At 40.7% G+C, this 19,925-nt stretch overlaps 1 protein-coding gene across 1 annotated transcript in view; it reads right to left on the bottom strand.

Annotated features, from left to right (window-relative positions):
• Window positions 1–584: 584 nt before the first annotated feature.
• TRIM71 (tripartite motif containing 71) overlaps window positions 585–19,925 on the bottom strand; it is an 87,946-nt gene continuing 68,605 nt past the window's right edge. Inside the window, exons 4-5 of the mRNA XM_040353074.1 lie at window positions 9,533–9,667; window positions 585–7,738 (exon numbers count right to left, since the gene is read on the bottom strand). Coding sequence (XP_040209008.1) covers window positions 6,287–7,738; window positions 9,533–9,667 — 1,587 coding nt within the window. The 3' untranslated portion in view covers window positions 585–6,286. The remainder of the gene's footprint in view (window positions 7,739–9,532; window positions 9,668–19,925) is intronic.

Here is a 19,925-nt window from a genome sequence, read left to right as displayed (position 1 = left end):
CTCATCCAATCAAAAAATTGCTTTAAGTTTATTGAGGAATGGTGCTCAGTGCCAACTACAGCAATTCCCAGCTTCCACAGGGATCGCACATACATACTTGCATCATTAGTCCATACCTAAACTTCAGCTTTAAAGTATACCTGTACATGCAAGACAGGTAAAGCCTATTAGATGCTCACAGGTTGCAACCAATGTAACAATGAGGCCAGGTTCACACCTATGCGAATTGAGTGCGGTTTAAACCGCATCTAATTCGCAGGACATTTCAAAATACATTGTTTTCAATGAGGCTGGTTCACATATGTGCGATGCATCCGCACTGCGTATTGCCTCCAAACCGCATGCGGTTTTTATGTCTTGCGATGCGGCTCAGGTGCGAATTCAGTCCCATTATCTTCTATGGGTACGCATCTAATTCGCACATGTGTTCAGTTCTCTGCAGGAGTTTCTCTCATTCAGCTCAATACAATTCTCCCCCACTCTCCTCTCACCCGGAAGTTCTCCCAGGTCTCCAAATTCGCACCTGATCTGCAGCTAAACCGCAGTTGATCTGCAGAACACCCTCTAGAGAAATCTGCAACGACAACGCAGCTCAAAAAAGCAACGCACTAGTGTGATTCCGGCCTAAAACACAGACAGGGAAATTAAACTAAAAACTATGATAGCAACGTTTCCATCAGAAAGGGATCCCACCGACGTACGACCCTGGATGCATGCTGAAGGCAACCAAATGTTTGTACAATGACCGTTCTCCTCGCAGACATGGATATTAAAAAAAAAAAATATATACTTTTCTCTGTAAACCTGGCCCCATATTGTATAATATATTTTTAGGTTGAATTGTACAAAGGTCTTAATATATGCTGGACTATAAAGGATTAGATTAGATCCCAATATTAAACAAGGGTGTCAAAAATAGTGATAGGATAAAAAATTTCTGATTATATCTACGCAGATTTCAACTTGGGTAGTATAAAGACAATCAAATCAAACATTGTTCTACATGGGAGCCACTATTGTTCACTTAGGAAAAAATGTAAATGACCATCAGGCATACACAGATTCTAATTGCCAATCGCCTAGAGAATTATTACAGTTTGAGTGGCAACAATGCAATAAACATATTTTACAATCAATATAAGAAAACTATAGTTTGTAAGACCAGATTGAACGTGTAAAAATTAGCTTACAGGACAGGTTTGACAAAAAACGGTTGTGGTTTAGAAGCCTCAGTACATATTCATAAAAACAGTCACACGATGCAATAAATCACCATCTTTCCATGTTGTTGCAGTGAGACACGCTTGGACGGTTTGTTAAAGCATCTGAGCAATGCAAATACCATCCGTGCATTTTTCCTTCAGTTACCATAGATTGACTACTACTCCTAGTTGCCCAGACATATGTTGACCACCGCCTGAACCTGGCAATATACTTTAACATAAGCATTCAGGCAGCATGCAACAAACTGCAATTTGTACCAGCCAGCAAAGACCAAATATGTGGTGGGTCACTTTACATACATGAATTAAAAAATCCTCAAGTCAGAACTTTAGAAGAGGATAGTGGTAAAACATCTAAAAATGCTCAGAAGCTGTGAAAGGCAATAACTATTGCATGTTTTTTTTATGCAACATTCTCCAACAACCACACTTATTTTTAGTGTAACATTTACTACAGAGAGGAAAAAAAAAAAAAAGTTTTTAAATAGTATTCATAAACTTTCTGAACTACCCCCAACCCCCCACCCCCCCTACATAATTACACGCTAGATCACCCCTTGAAATATTAGGTTTATTGTTGCAGGGCTTTAACTGGCACTGCAACACTACAAGTCAGAAAAGTCAATTGAACTTAAAGCCCATTTAACTGTTCAAGGTTCATTTCAAAGAACAGATCCTATTTCTAATGGTTTGATACCAATGGGCCCAGTCCTTTTCTCATTCTACACTTATCACCCGGAAGGGAAGAGCACTTACATAAATGGGTGTCAAGGCAGTTTTATCTTTGGTTTTTATATTTCTTTGTAGAAAGCATACTCCCAAGGGGAGATATAGGAAAGCATACAGACACATACATTCACTGTCTTATACAAATAGAAGTTACAGTCATTAAACCATGCTGTAAAACATAGCTGTAACATTCTACTGTTGATAAAGGTGCACTCCCAAAAATACATTCATATATATTTACAGCAAAGATGACGAACGTAATACGACAACGACAACAACTTGCTGGGTTATTTTGGAGCAAAGCAAAAAAAAAAAAAAATGTACATCATCGGTTTAGGCAATTAAAAGTGTAACAAGTAAGTGTAGCAACGCTGGCACGTTCTCCAATCAAATTAAAATTAACCAGTCATAAGATGCCAAATAGGATATCCCCCTATCTACTCTCTAAAAATAGGAAAGGTTAAAATATTGACATATGTTACACTGCACCAAACACATCAAATTTTCTTAATAGAGTGTACTAAATGCATAAGATTTAAGTTTTCCAATGCGTCAGTTGATTTAAGTAATATTTTAGCCAGATTTGCACATTCGGAAAAAAACAAATTTTCTCACTTTAAAGAAAAAAACATTTGGCACAAAACTTGATTCAGAGTTTCTGAAAATAGATCAGAAATCATTTATTTTCTTGGCTATAGCCAATGCCTGAAATATATTCTGCAAAATTCTGGGATTTTTCCACCAGTGTCTTACCAATCAATGGCCATTTACACAACTTTCCCTGTTGACAAGCTATTCCCTCAGCTTTATCCCAATATACACAAAGGGTTTAAAGCCATGAATGTGACTTTCACCAAACATTCACTGTTAGGGAGTTAATCACTGTCATTCATTAAAAAAAAACAAAGAAAACAAAACAAGTACCTGGAAGATTCAAATGTATTGAATGTCTGGGGAATTGTCAGATCCAGTTCTTGATAATATGCCTAAAAAAGGGTTAGGATTAGGCCAATGTTCTAGTCAAGGTTATAGTCTTCCCCAGAATTTTTAGTTAATGTGCCAAGATTAGAGTAATCTGCAAAAATGACCCATGAAAGTTTTTGAATTGGGAAACAAATCCAATCAGTCCATTTTTGTCTAAATTTAACTTCTCAGATTCACAAGAAACTATGTAGGCCTACCTAAACAAGCTACCAATATTACAGGACTTAAATCCTCACTACAATTTGTTAATCTAACCAAATTGAATTGTGTGTTGTCAGCATTTAAGTTCTAGGTATTTCAGATGCCTGTCCAAAAGATTGGCAGGAATACATTTCAGTCTCTATTAAATGGATGAGCAAAAGATATATATTTGAGCTTTCATGCCAGCTAAAAATATCAGCTTGAAAATAATAAATCACAGCATATATGATGATGGCTGTGATATCAAGGTGTGAGGCCTAGGTTGATAAAAACATAATTACTGGAGGTAAAAATGAGAAGCATACGAGAAACGAGAAGCAACACTATATGGCATATACAACATATTGTGTATACATGCCATAATAATCTATATCGGGAACTGAAGGATAAAAAACAAAAAAGAAGCCAAACACCTCCGATTCAGCATAAGGAAGGCCAATGTGTACAAAGTTTACGGTTAACGGAGGCCAACTTTGGTTCCATGGGATGAGAACTAAAATCCAAAGTATGTGCGGTCAAAAATAAAATAAAAAGTATATACCAACCCCAAATATAGCTGAGCTGACTTAGTGTAGCTACAAACCTTATTATGTTTCTTAGTAAAAAGATGGTGTCATTGCATCTCTTGGTAACACAAGTTAAAAAAGCCACACACACATTTTAAAGGGTCAGGTTTCTACTGGCTCGAGAACATGAAGTGCAGCCAGAATATAAATTGGAGCGAGCGATATAAAATTTTAATATTCCAAAAATAGAACTGCTGTTAAACAGATAACCCTTACATCAGCCTTCTTTAAGGAGATCAGAGTTAGTTAGGATTAAAAAATATACAAAATGAAAAAAAAAGTGCAAAAAATTGGGAAAATATGTTCACAGCCTGCAAAACATGCAGATCAGTTCATATAAATGCAACTAATTTTTTCCAAGATAGGAAAGGAAATCTTTGGCTGGGGGGGCTCATCAATTTATAAAGATTTTAATTCAAAAATGAAATTTGCAAAATACACATGCCGTTTAAAATAAACTCCTCACACTTCTGGACATATCAAAATGGATTATTAGAAAATTTGCCTTTAAAATTGCAAAAAAATAAAACACTTTTCCCATTAGCATGAGTGCCAACATGCTGCTTGCAGTGTCATTTTAAATGATCCACCAAGCTGTGTTCAAAGTACAAAGGCCCAATTCACAAAGTTTTTCCACAAGGATAATCTAAAAATTGTCAGCCATGTGACTAAAATTTGCAAAATCTTAGACTTAAAACTGATGTCCGGGTTTACTTTCACTTTAAATAGTTTGTTTGGTCCAAGCGCACCAACAACACGTGCACCGGCCAAGCGCTCTGTAAAAACTGTATGTAGCCTCAGTGTGTTCCGGGTGCGAGACACACAACCTTCTCCTCTCGCACCTGAAACAAAATTGCGCCAGTCATGGGTGTTCCCATCAATGAATACAAGGATTCGTCCGATTGGCATCATTGTGACATCAGTCCACCTCTCTGACTCCACCAATCAGAGGAAGCTTTTTATTCACTGAATACAAAGTTGCCTATGAATGGCTTAGTGCCGCTCAGACAGACACGCATCTTGTTCAGGGTGCGAGACAGGAAGGTCTCATTTCATACTAGGAACATAGTGCTGTATACTGAAAGTAGCTGAGGCTACATACAGTGGGCACACGTTAATGAAGAAAATAGTACATTTGGACCAGCTTGGCCCAAACTAGAGTGAAAGTAAAACTTGACATCAGTTTTAAGCAACTGTGAAGCCAAAATTAACGTACTTTTTTTGAACAAAGGAATTCTAATCCTGTGTTTTTTCGTTTTTTTTATTTAATGTTCTTTGGATACTGCCAAGAAATAAAAACATTTTAAAAAGGCGCTCACTTGACTAACAAATATTAGTGTCATTTTTTATTTTAATCAGCATGGTTTTTACTTAAAAAAGTAAAATTAAAAAGCAAACTAATTTGAACCTAAGCATCTATTTAGTCTTCTCTCCAATAGTGAAAACTATTAACATTGGTTTCTGCTATAAACATTCTGTATCCACTTGAGCCTTGTCAATCGATGTGTCAGTGTCTTCTATAGTAATGTCAAAACACAGACTGCAGGTAGCTGCCGTTTAAAAAAAAAAAAAAACTATACTGTACAATACAGTATAAGGTTTATCTAGATTACAGCAGAACTACAAACCAGCCTTCCGACTCATCTAGGCTCAGTAGAGTATAAGTTTTGTCCACCACTAGTGTAACCCCTACAGAGATACACCACCACAACGGTCAGGTCTGCCTAAAACATCTTATGTACAGACAAGAAAATATTTTGACCTTTTTCAAGTTGTGCTTCATTATACTATTCAACCCCTATAGGCTAATCAACAGGAACATATGTTATCCTAGTAACACACACTCACACATTCATGCGTCGGGTGCCAAATGGAATTTGGAAAATTAACACAATTTTGAAGCAATGATTCAGACATTCAGCATCTACTACACTAAGCATCACATTACTTAAATAGGACATAGACATTGCAGATTTTAGAAAATGATTCTCAGTTGCTGAGGTATGTGAAATTTGATCAGAATAAAATAAACACTGATGAATTTGCATACAGAGGTATCTTCTGTTCTGAAACGCACTGAGGTAATATACAAAGTGTCCTCTGTTGCAGCAGCACAGGTAAAGGATGAATTAAAAAATTTGGTTATAGAGGACACAAGTGTTTTCTCCACAAGAAGAAGAAGAAAAAAAAAAATCAAAAAAGTTAATTTCAGTAATATTCCTGGTATTTGTCTTTAAGTTTATAGCCCTTTGTGGCTTTATTCACAAGAGACATTCTCTTAGGAGGTATAGACTTGTCTGTCTTTTGCTTGTTGTTCATATTTGAGGTAAGTCGAAATCAATATTTTGTGCAGGATAAGAAAAATGAAACAACACCTCTCCTTCCAAGAGGTTTTGAGGTAGATTTTCTTTCCCAAGTTTTGTTTTTATTCTTCACAGGCTCTACTTTTGCAGATTATAGTTTGTTTGTAATAAAAAAAAAGAAAAAAAAAAGAAAAAAATAATGAGGTAGGTGCTCAATAATGTTGTATATTATATACTTCTTGAAAGATTTTCCCTGAGATAGTTTTGTGTTGAAAACTGATTAGAAGGTAAGAATCCGATTATTACCAAAGTCGACCACGACAATTGTGCCATCAGGTGTAACAGCTATACCAGATGGGCGGTCCATCTGGCCAAAGCCACTTCCTTGAGTGCCAAACTTGCATAAGAAGCTTCCATTTGGCTCAAAAATTTGTACCCTGTGGTTTCTAGAATCTGCCACAATGATGCGTCCTTCCTGATCTACTGCAACACCCTGAGGCCGCAGGAACTGCCCATTGCCTGTGCCCTCGGAGCCTAAGAAATGTGCTGACTGGCAGTCTGGCTTGATTATAAGCAGACGATGGTTATTAAAGTCAGTGACAACCAAGTATCCATCCTGACTGAATGCCACACCACGGGGAGAGTCAAAGTGCTTCCAGAGAGCACCTTCAAACCCATACTTGTTCAGGAATGTCCCATCTGGACCAAATAATTGGACACGGTGATTTCGGGTGTCAGAGACAAGGATCTTCCCCTCTGAATTGACAGCAGCATCCCAAGGGTAATTAAACTGACCGTTCTTGGTCCCTTTTTCACCAAATTTAAGTAAGAACTGGCCCTCGAATGTAAATATTTGAACACGATGGTTGTCCTTATCTGCTACCACAATCCTACGAGAACTGTCACAGCCAACGCCAGCAGGCCGGTCAAATTGACCAGGTCTTGATCCTAAACTGCCAAACTTGTGATGAAAAGTACCGCAGGGCTTGAAGATTTGAATGCGGTTGTTACTTCTATCAGCGACAATAATATAGCCTTCCCTATCCACACAGACACCCCAGGGACGGCAAAGCTTTCCATCATGATCACCCTCTCCCCCAAATGAAAGGGAGGGAAGCCCAATCCCCAAGTAGCAACGACCTGACTTCACATTGACTTTAAACGGGCTGTTTTCAATGTGCTGATTGCAAACCATTACAGAGATAAGGTGTTCTCCTTCAAGTTGCGGCCTATAACTAACCAAATATGTACCATTCATCTGATCAGTGACATCAGCTGCAAACAGATTCCCATCAGGGCCCATAACCAGCACAGTTATAAGGTCACCACCTGATAACCGTGCTTCACCATCATGGTCATAGCCAATAACAGTGAAGGATGCAACTTTGCTCTGAAGTGCTCGTTTCAGGCCTTCTCCTGTGGCTTTTGTTAGTGCTGCAAAAGCACCACTACTGACTAAGCCCATTGATTTGATGGCAAGGTACAAAGCCTGGTCAGGTGGAGTGAACATAATCCTATCATCTTCTTGAAGTTGTAACAGACCTCTAGCATTTTTTAGATCTTGCACTTGAGCCAATACACGATCGCGGGCAATAAGGATATCCATTGTGCAGCCTTCTTCCAAAACCTGCTGTACTGCATTGATTGTGCTGTCTAGTTTGTTTAGCGCCTGATGAAGTTTATCAACCTGATGGTAGAGAGACTTTGCTTTAACTTGACGAATCTTTTCCACCTACGAAAAAGGTAAAAAAAAAAATATTCAATAAAATGCAACTTGGATAGGCAAGTACAATACAAGCCTGTCATTGACTAGTAATTTACACATTTGTCACCAGCTCACCCTCCAGTTTGCCGATTGGACAGAGGAGCATTACCACACACAAAATGATTTACTCCCTATGCTGCCTTTGTCAGCAATCTTCTAGTGATAAAATTACATCACTTTGCAATGTCACAAAGTCTGGCTGGATCATTGTGCAGCTATTCCAAATCAGGACAACACAACAGGTTCACTTTAATGCCAACCCCCACATCTGCTTATAATTATTTTCCCTTTCTTCCACTGCCCAGCTTAGCAAAGTAACACACCTGGTAATTCCAGGTATAAATATATGTAGCTCCCTTACCTTCTTTCCAATAGTACTGGTGTTTGATGATGTGGAGTGGAAAGGTGGTCCCCCAGCCCTCTGTGTAAGCTCTAGGTTGAGACTTAGACTACAGTCTCTCCTTTCTACCACAAGGGAACAAGGTGGCAGAGGAGTAAAAGGAAAGACAAATATAAGCAGTTGTAGGGGCCTTCATTAACCATTTCCCAACCACACTACAGCTGTATGACAGCTACAGCAGGGTTGGAGGGAGGGCACCTGATAACATACTGGGGTAAAGGAGACCATCACAGCGGCCCTTTACCACGTGATTAGCGGTGTCCAATCACAGCTGATCACAATGTAAACACAAGCCAGTTCTTGCCGTTGCTTTGCTTACGCTGACAGCATGAGGAGAGGAGACTCAATAACCAGCTTGTGTGAAAGGAACATCTACACTGATTACCAGTGCAGTCCCAACAGTGTCCACCAGTGAAGGAGAAAAATTACCTGTTTGCAAATTTTGTAACAAGCCATGAGAAAAACTTTCCTTGAAAATTTGGTAAGCGGAGGTTCACCCTAAAAAAATGATCTACCATCCCATCCAGCATACTTGCGTCAGCTACAGTATGGTTATTTTTTTTTTCGCTGTACTTACCGTTTAATCGTTGATTTTATTTTCTTCTTCCCGCGGGGAAGAGGGGTTCCTATGAAGGGGCGTAGATGATTGACGTCAGCACAGCTACAGCACGTCACGCTTTCCAAAAATAGCCGACCTAGGACTCTGCTATATACGGTGCCTGCGCAGTCAGCTCCTAGTCTGTGCGCAGGCGCCGTATAGCGCCGTGAAGAGCCGAGTCCTAGTCTGGCTATTTTCGGAAAGCGTGACGCGCTGTAGCCGCACGTCAATCTACGCCCCTTCATAGGAACACCTATTCCCCCGCGGGAAGAAAAGAAATGTAACGATTAAACGGTAAGTACAGCGAAAAAAATAAAAAGCATACTGTAGCTGACGCAAGTATGCTGGATGGGAGATAATTTTTTTAGGGTGAACCTCCTCTTTAAGCAAAAAAAAAAAAAAAAAAAAGCCATTTGTGTGAAAACATTTAAATTGGGGACAGTGTAGCATGATCATGCAATTATCATTCAAAGTGCGGCAGTGCTGAAAATTGGCCTGGTCAGGAAAGAGGGTAAACGTGCCCAGTAGGCAAGTGGTTAAAAAGAAACTGGTGCGTTGCAGTGCATGGTCAAAGCAGAGGTTCACTCAGGCTTCCCTGGGACAGAGACCAGAGTGAATGGTTCAATACTATTAAAACAATAAATACAAAAATACAAATTCATTTAAAATGGATGTGCGCTCTCTCTCTCAACAATTTATATAAAATCAGGAGGGGGGGGGGGGGGGAAAGCATTCTGTTGAACTTGAACTAAATGTTACCAACCTTCCATAGCAGCTCGCATTCCCTCTCCTCGAGTGCCTTCTTATGCCTGGAAGTGCCTGCTTTGATCTCAGATTGCGCTACTTTGGCTTTCATCTCAACTTGCTCTGCCAGTGCTTGGGCCTGCTCAAGACTCAGCTGCAAAATGAAACAAGAAACCATGTTCACAATTAAAATGTGCATTCTGTTACATGCTCCACATCTCTCCTAATGTCACACACACTGGCACCAGTACATAGGTCACTGTGTTCACAGGACCCTTCTCCTACACAACACAAAAGCAGCAAATAGTTCTAACACAAGCCTTTCCGGTGGAAAACTTAAAAGTCAGCACTAGAAATGATACATCACGTTCTGCACAATCAGATGCAAATCGGCAATATATTTAATGTGGAGCGTTGATGGACTTGACTTTTGGTTCACTTCCTAGTGGATCACATACCACAGGACATCCGTGCGAAAAAACACCATCTTTAAAAATGATTTGGGCAAATCAAGACGTGACAATTTCTTCTGATATACTAGGAACTTATTTTTTACAAAACCCACACAAGGTGCTGCAACAAACTTTTCCATAAAATACATGTTTTCACGGTATGTTGAAGAAAAATGCATTATGAAGTGTTGATAACGGTCTATATTTTGGTAAATTTTGCTGGAAATTAAATCTAGGTTGAATAATAAAAAAAAAAAATGCTTTTGTAATCCGCAGAATGTTGGTATGTAGTATTAATGCAGTTACAGAATTTAGATTGAATGGGTTAAAATGTACCAGCAAAAATATATTCACACACTATTAAATATTTAATAACGTTTTATTCAGAAGTATGAATAAAATATTTTAAATAAAATATTGTTGTATCACTAGTGCAATTCAACGCTCAACCACTAGGAGGCACTATGAAAATATAGGCATGAATCTATTACATTAAAAATGTTATTTTACTGTAAAAAAAAAAAAAAAAAAAAAAAAAAGGTTTCTTTAATTTCATAAAGACACTAATACAATCAAATCACCTCCTTTACTAAGAATAAATAAATTCTTCAAATAAGAGTAGATTTTTTTTTTTATTGTTGAACATTGAACCGTAAGCAGCCAATTTGGCCTTTATATGTCTTAACCCTTAATTGTTTATGCAGTGCAATAATAGTAACTTAAAAAGGGACCATAATGATGATGAAACTGACAATAAGCCATTCAACTACATAGCCGTTGTGTTGGAAGCAAAGCTGTGATCTGTGAGTGAAAGCTGGTTAAATATTAACAATGACTACTTGGATCAAATTGTGAATTCTGATGCCAGGATGCATCCAAATGAACGCCAACACAATGCTATTAAATTATAACTTAAGGCAAAAAAATGTTTTGGTAGTTTGAGTGGAGAGGGATTTGAACCCTTGGTTTTTATAGTTGTCTGTATCCCGATTAGGAAAATCCGCATTCTCAGTTTGTCATGTTTCGCGTTACCACTGAAAGTGAAATAAAGGGGGGGGGGGGGGGGGGGCGGAAGGGATCACAACATTTTGGGTTGTTCCTAAAAATAAACCTGTCAGGCGGGCAGAGACACGAGCATGCTAAAAGCCACGGCGGAGTATAAAACTCTGATGTTAGTTTACCTGTATCTTAATGCAAGTACATCTTAACTAACCCTTTTTATATACTGTACAGGCTTCACTATATCCTGCTGCTTTATTCCTCCATCGGTGATGTAATCCATAGTCTCCCAGCAATCGCTGAGGGGAAGAGAAAGGAGGGCCATCCCGGATGATCAGCGCGCAGGGAACACAGCGATAACAGCTTTCATATAAATTGCAGTGTTCCCCGATGCTCGCTGTCACATATAGCCCCTCCTCCTGGTCCCGGAACTTCGATAGTCTGATCTGTCCAATCCCTGATGGGCGATCTGTCCATCACCATTCCCTGACCAGGGAGTGGGGCTGTATGTGACATTGAGCGGCGGGAACACAGCAATTGAAATAAAAGCCTATAAATCGCTGTGTTCCCTGCGCTCTGATCTCCTGGGCAGGCGGCTCTCCTGCTCCTCTCCTCCCCTGCACAGGTAGGCTGCATCGGTGGGCACGGATAAAGATATTTATTTTTAGAACTTATTTCTGCATAAAACATTTAAGTGTCATTTCATGAGATAATTTATGAGGGAATGTTCATGGGCGGGGTAGGGGGCGGGTTGGGTGGGGCAACTGGTGACAAGTAACCCTTGAGGCCCAACTACTAGCTCAAGACTTGAAATTTGAGCCCTAAATCGGTGTATATATTAGACATAGCCTTTGGTCTGTGGAAACCAGTCTGATATTTTTTGACTAGGTACTTTGCTGATCAAAAAAAAAAATAAAAAAAAATGGATCCACCGGAAAACAGCAACAACATTCTACATCTTCGAGTACCAAGACCAAGTTCTCTGCATGAGCACCTGACAAGAATAGCAATAATACATTCAGTTACTATTGGAATGTCTGCATCAACTACATGAAAGCCCTACTAAACTAGCTACACAATCTCACATATCGCCATCAGTAATAAAAGCAGGCTAGGACACCACTATTGTTGCCACATAAATCTTGTGTAGAATTTCCAATCGTAGAGAAGAGGGGTGGTAAATGTATTACATAAAAGAATAAATATTTGGATAAGATACATGTACCTACAGATGAAAACAAACCTTTATATTAGGTTTTTGCTTGACTCTGCCCCCAAAGAGTGTAATATTACTTACGCCAGTGCCCAGATTAATGTTACAATGTAATATAAATTTCACTTCCAAGACAGCAGTGTTAAATATTCTACAAATCCAAAGCTTTTGTATTTGTAGCTTCCTGCAAATGTGATGAAGAATTTAACCCTTCTTTTAGTTGAACAATTAGCATCACTTGCATGTACGGCGAAGGCAGCTCTGCTGGGCAGGATCATGTAACTAGTAAGTATGCCTGCACTTCCAGGTCAGGGGCATGCATGCACAATGCTGCCGGCAGACTCACGCTGCGATTATACACATCGGTAGCGGATCTGCGGACTGTGTCCACCAGCACCCGCCGATCGTTGGGTAGAGAACCAGAATGGCAATCTTCCTATGTAAACAAGGCAGATCGCCATTCTGTCACAAGGAAAGGCATGGCACCCGTGTTCCTGCAAAGCAGAAACATGGATCCATGCCTTCCCCAAATTAGTAGAGAAAATGGACTGCACGTCCCAATTCAAGGACGCGGAGGTCAACGTCGGATGCTAGGACATTTGTGACCCATGGTTCCCAGACCTTGTGAAATTTGGACATAGTGCCTTGCAGCTTAGCTGTTAAACTTCACCAAGTAATTTCCGGTGTAGTCAAATACCACCAAAAGAAATCTCTATTTGTGGAGGGGGGGGGGGGACGTCAATTTTGCGACGCACGACCGTGCAAATGTCAGCTAAAGCGACGCAGTGCCAAATTGCAAAAAATGCTCTGGTCAGGAAGGGGGTAAACCCTTCCGGGGCTGAAGTGGTTAAAAATAGGATTTAAAATCAAGTTGATTTAAATCAAGCCTTTTTACTAGCGATTTAAATCAAACCCACCCTGGTAGGAAACCTTATAGACCCCTTTCACACTGGAGCAGTTTGCAGGCGCTATTGCACTAAAAATAGCGCCTACAAACCGACCCTAAACAGCCGCTGCTGTCTCTCCAGTGTGAAAGCCCGAGGGCTTTCACACTGGAGTGGTGCACTAGCAGGACAGTAAAAAAGTCCTGCTAGCCGCATCTTTGGAGCAGTGAAGGAGTGGTGCGTATACCGCTCCTGCCCATTGAAATCAATGGGGCACTGCGACTATACCACCGGCAATGCACCTCTGCAGGTGTATTGCGGGCGGTTTTAACCCCCGCTAGCGGCCGAGAAAGGGTTAAAACCGCCCGCAATACACCTCTGCAGAGGTGCATTGCCGGTGCTAAAGTCGCAGTGCCGAATAGCGCCGCAAAATTAGGAGTAAAGCACCGCTAAAAATACCGCCACCGCACCTCCCGTCCCAGTTTGAAAGGGGCCTAAGAGATGGAGATCTACCTGGACAACATTAGAGATCAAAAGATCACCGGGGTCCAGATAGAGAGATTTTACATACATACATACATACATACATACATACATACATACAATATGTTCACCCCCTTGGCTTTTTAGCCATTTTGTTACATTACAAGCCTTTAGTTCAATGTTTTTTTAATCCGAATGATATGGTGAAGTAAAATTTGAAAAATATATACATAAAACTATTTTTCAGAAATAGAAAACTGATAATTGGCATGTGTGTATGTATTCACCCCCTTTGTTATGAAGCCCATAAAAAGCTCTGGTACAACCAATTACCTTCAGAAGTCACATAATTCGTGAAATGTCCACCTGTGTGGACTGCCACGAAGACCAAAAAGGTACTCTCCAAACAAGTAAGGGGCTTGTTGAGAAGTACAAGTCGGGGTTAGGTTATAAAAATAAAAAAAAAAATAAAAAAAAAAAAAATATCAAAATCCCTAGAAGCACCATCAAATCATAACCAAATGAAAAGAACATGGCACAACAGCAAACCTGCCAAGAGACGGCCGCACACCAAAACTCACGGATCAGACAAGGAGGGCATTAATCAGAGAGGCAGCACAGAGACTCAAGGTAACCCTGGAGGAGCTGCAGAGTTCTACAGCAGAGACTGGAGTATCTGTACATAGGATGACAATAAGCAATGCGCTCCATAGAGTTGGGCTTTATGGCAGAGTGGCCAGAAGAAAGCCATTACTTTCAGCAAAAAACAAATGGCACGTTTTGAGTTTGCAAAAAGGCATGCAAGACTGCATGTCCCCACGATCCTCATTCAACATTACAAGAAAAGTGTGCTGCTTCACCTGCTTACTGCGGCGAGGCGTCCATTGCCGATTCACTGGAAAAAATCCAGAATCCCTACAAGGGAGGAGTGGATCGCTGGGGTAAATGCAGTCAGAGAAGCAGAGGATTGGATAGCGACCTGCCGTGACACACGGGACTGATTCAACACCATATGGGCCCCCTGGTCAGACAACACTACCGACCCCACCTTTGTCCCTTCTAGCTTAGATATCGCCTTATTGGAACTATCAGATCCCTCCTTTAAGGCCCGCAGATTAGCAAAAGAATAGGAGAGATCTCCATATCCATGTGATCGGCTGTGTTGGATGGGGAAGAGCTATCTGAGGGGACCTTTCCCTGCGGTGCCGGGCCCGGCGTGTGGTAACTAGCAGCACCTCAAGAGTTCGCAGGTACACCTGAACTATCTTTGTCTGTTTCTCTTCTTACTCTATTCTCCCCCCCCCTTCCCTGGTTTTCCTTTCTCTCCCCAGTCTATTTTGTTATACCCAGGAATGTCAGTTAATATGTTATGTCAACAATGGCGCTGCCCCCCCCCCCCTGCCTGGCCCGCGGGCTGGGGCTCCTGCCATGTGTTTCATAAAGAACAGACACAGCAACCCGACCCTATACTACATAATAGACAATTGCAACCCCCTTGGTAGAGACTACTACACGAGACACCCGTTTGGTGCCTGTTCTCTTGGCACTGTTTGTCTATATACTGTATGTTCAGTGGTCCCCCTCGGGAATTTAAAGTTTATGAGACCCTGCGTGGTCGCCATTTCGCTTTGTATACAACTTCCTGGTGAATGTATGTATGTATGTATGTGTTTTACGTGTTGGAAAAACAATAAACTTGATTATACAAAAAAGGCATGCAAGAGACTCCCAAAATGTATAGAGGAAGGTGCTCTGGTCCGATTAGACTAAAATTGAACTTTTTAGCCAAAGAAAACGCTATGTCTGGCGCAAACCCAACACATCACATCACCCAAAGAACACCATACCCACAGTGAAACATGGTGGTGGTGGCAGCATCATGCTGTGGGGGATGTTTTACAGCAGTCGGGAATAGGAAACTGGTCAGAGTTGAGGGAAAGATGGATGGTGCTAAATACAGGAATTTTCTTGAGCAAAACCTGTACCACTCTGTGTGCGATTTGAGGCTAGGATGGAGGTTCACCTTCCAGCTGGACAATGACCCCAAACACTGCTAAAGCAACACTTGAGTGGTTTAAGGGGAAACATTTAAACGTGCTCAGACCTCAATCCAATAGAAAATCTGTCGTCAGGCTTAAAGATTGCTGCTCACAAGCACAAATCATCCAACTTGAAGGAGCTGGAGCAGTTTTGCAAGGAGGAATGGCCAAAAATCGCAGTGGTAAGATGTGGCAAGCTCATAGAGACTTATCCAAAGCGACTTGGAGCTGTGATAGCTGCAAAAGGTGGCTCTACAAAAGTATTGACTTTAGGGGGGTGAATAGTTATGCACAGTGAATTTTTCTGTTCTTTTGTGCCATTTGTTGTTTGCTTCACAATAATAATAATAATAATAAGCACACACACCCTTCAAAGTTGTGGGCATGTTCTGTAAACTGGTAAATAATGGGGAACCTGCGCTTAGGAGTGGCTTATTGTAAGACTGCAGCCCCCTATACTATGTTCCCCCTAAGAATAGCATATAATAAGTAAAATAATGAAAAGAAAGGGTAGTGGCGCTGTCTTATCTCTCCCCTATTGCTAGGGTGTATTATCTGAGCTGACCACTTGCATGTTCTGTAAACTAAATGATGCAAATCCTCAAACAATCCATGTTAATTCCAGGTTGTGAGGCAAAAAAAATAAAAATGCCAAGGGGAGTGTATACTTTAGCAAGGAACCACACACCCCCACACGTATTCCGGTTAGCAAGTGGTTAAGCTTTTTTTATGCAACTTTATTGCCATCAAAAAGGGGTGAACAAGCCCCCTTTTGATAGCCTAGGGCAGTGATAGGTACACTTTATGGTGACATAAGGGGTATATTATTCCCCAGACATCTTCCATGCCCTCTAAGACAGCTGACCAAACACTGGAGGAGGAGAAAGGCAATTTCGTGGAGGGCAAATTATGAAAGTGAAGACCTTGGTAGGAAAGGAAGCACTGAAGACGACTTTTGTAGATACATGGCAGTGAAGCAGATGTTACAAAAAAAAAAAAAAGCACATCACAGCCCTCGTAAATGACAAAGTGTACAATAAAAAGCCACTATTGAGAAAGCCCCATGGGGTGTACACCTAAATAGATTGGTGACTGCTAGGAATTTACAGCCATTGGCCATTTTGTGTATTATCTGAAGAAATATCCAAGCACAGAGCACTGCTTATCTGATAGCCAGCCTTTTCTATACATGACAGGATGCAGAGCCGAGTTCAGCGAATTCATCTGCACCTAAGTACAAAACATTTTTTGTGTGCGTGCCCTAATGACCTTTCTGCACAAGCAGCCCTGTGACACTTTGATGTAGGAAGATAACAGAATTACTTCCTCTGTGTTCTGCTAATGAGCTGCCCCACTAACAACCTTTACAAAGGAGGAAAAAAAGCCACTAGCCACCATACAGAAGGACAGCCTACAGGGATGCAGGGGGTAGAAGGTGCCAAATTACCTCATTTACTGCATCCTTTTCAAATTTGTGTTTACTCTAAAAAGAGATTTCCTTCCAACTCCAAGAAACCAGGGTGAGAAAAGCGGCACAGGACTGGCCTTTGTCTTTGCTGCGCCTCGAATGCTAATAGAAAAGGCCAGTATAGAGCTCACAGATGGCCCAAACTAACACGGTTTACATCGAATAGACTAATTACAATGATGATCCAAAGTGTAACAATCAATCCTATTAAATTGAACAGGCACAAGAGACTTTTGTAAGTGGATGTGTGCCCATATTTAATTCTCCAAGCTTGTATACATGCAAAATATCAGTAGGGGGTCATGTTTTATGATGATTAGAAGACAGTGACCTCAAAAATCAGATGGAATTTTTTTTTAATTGTGCATCAGTAACACTAAACTTTGTATAGATTGGTATTCATTCTTCTCCTCTTTCCCATGCAACAGGAGAAACCCATTTTTATTATAAAGCATGGCATTATGAAGTTCATTTTTTGAAGATCTACTAACAAAATAAAATTGCGAAAACGGTTGTAATAATCCACAGTATATGCCCAATGAACTCACTGGCAATTTACTTAAAGGAAGTACATAAACCATATAACAGTTGCAACATTACCATGCTGACTCTGAAGCTAGCGCGGGCACTGATGGATCACTGTGTCCAGAACAAGGAAAGACATGTGGAGGCACCGACTGCCATGGCTGCAGGGATGGAACAAGCCACTAAAATCCAGGCCTGCATGTGTAGATGGCATCACAGAAGCACCTGGGGGCACCTGGGGGGGGGGGGGGGGGAGCGCGGTACCAGCACCTCCCCATGGCTTTCCTTATTCCGGACACAGTGATCCATCAGTGACCGAGCCAGCTCCAGAGTCAGCGTGGAAACATTGTAACGGTTATAAAAATGATGCATTTCCTTTAAATAAATTCATATAACAGTTGCAACATTTCACCGCTGACTCGGGCACTGATGTCTCCCCTCTGGCTTTCCTTGCCAAGCCAGTTTCAGGGTCAGCGTGGAAACATTGCAACCATGTTATATGAATTATGCACTTCATTTAAATAAAGCACCGGTGAGCTCATTGGGCATATACTGTGGATTACTACAGCAGTTTTCACAATTTATTTCAGCCCCTGAGCGCTGTCACCTCTGTTTCCAGTTTCCTAGCATTTAATCCTATGTTACAGAACAGCAGCACAGTTGAGCTGTGATCATATACACCCCATGGTGGGGGGGGGGGGTTTGTTATCACAGCTAGTAGAGCCTGGAACTCCGTTCTTTTTGATCCACCACTGACCTTGCATCTGAAGCACATCAACTTGCACGGCAGATGCTCCTTACAAATCACACTGCAAAATGGATTCAACTCGCATCACATCAGTATGAACCTAGCCTTGAAGCTTACTGGATTTCCTGAAGGATTAACATCTCTTTCCTCGGTCTACACTCAGCTATCCTCCCTGTATGCATCAAGGTTTCACATTTCTATTTTAGCCAAAGTGCACCTTTACATATGGTAAACGGCAGAAATAAAATACACACAGCGTGTGTTTTTACAGAGACAACAGCGAGTGACTTCAGGCTCCTTCCCCCGTACGCGTTACGTTGTAGCAACTTACTCAGCGGGGCGGAGCCTTGTACGTCACTGGCCGGCCTTAATATAGTCTCCCGTCGTCTAGGAAATCACCACAGACTGACGCAATTACGCCGACGTAATGCATATGGGGGAAGGAACCTGAAGTCGCTCACTGCCATCTCTGTGAAAATACACGCTGTGTGTATTTTCTTTCTGCCGTTTACCATTTGGGCTAATGTGAGTAGCCTGGTATGCCTTTTTAATAAATTCTAGCCGATTTTAAACAGAGAGCACTTGGATCTGTTTTTTCTCTCGTTTATGATCCCAATGCTGCTGAGCTTAAGAAGTTTGCCATTCACACATCGCACCAAACTGTTTATTGATTACTGCTGGTATGACTGCCTGGTAAAACAGGGGTCTATACCCTAAGGTGAGAGTAGCCATTCTCATCGGTGGAGGGATCACTGTATTTGAAGTTTAAAGTCACCGGTGAAGATTTTGGAGTGGTTGTCACACGGTTCCCCTGGAATTTTTTTTCACTATCTAGACTTTTCTATATTTATGCATTATCACTAATATGTTATTAATATAATTGTGTTATTGCACTTTTTTATTTTTAACATTGCGCTGCACTATTTTCTCATATATTTTGCATCTTTTGGATTTTGTGATTATCCTGTCAGTTTTCAGCTTGCAATCGTTAGGGGGAGGTTTATTACTATTTAAAATATTTTTTGCGCTGATTGCACCCTTTGTTTTTCACTTTACATATGACAGACCTAAACCTCAGAGACATGTCCACCAATCATAGTTAAAAGGAATTGGTCTTCTAAAATGAATCCATACAATATGCACAGTAGCCACACAAAATATGTATTTGGCAAGATCAGTAATATACTTTTTCTATTTCTTCACTTGTATACATAGTTTTAGACTCATGTGAAACACATCAAAAGGAAAACCAGGACTTGAAAAGATATGATAATCAAATGCAGAAGAGTGCCAACAGGACACACACTGAAGAATGAAAATGAATCCTACTTCCGAATGGTGTTCCATATGGCACGAGTCTGTTTTACAAACATTCCCTAAAGCTTATTACACAACCATTAGTTATCATTAAGTAGATAAAGGACATTTCGGAGTCTAAGGGCTTTTTCAGCATAGTGTGGAAAAAATAAAAAAAACATGGCAAAGCACCTGGGTAACCTTCATATTATATAAATCATGGATTTATTTTATGCTAGTCACTTGGAGCTTTCAGCAGCTTCTGTTTTCATAGGTCATAAAGAGCATATAAATTATAATATTTA

Source organism: Rana temporaria, chromosome 5 (assembly GCF_905171775.1).
Source record: "Rana temporaria chromosome 5, aRanTem1.1, whole genome shotgun sequence".
Taxonomy (NCBI): domain Eukaryota; kingdom Metazoa; phylum Chordata; class Amphibia; order Anura; family Ranidae; genus Rana; species Rana temporaria.
Note: the sequence above shows the minus strand (reverse complement) of the source record. Positions and strands in the feature narration are given on the sequence as shown.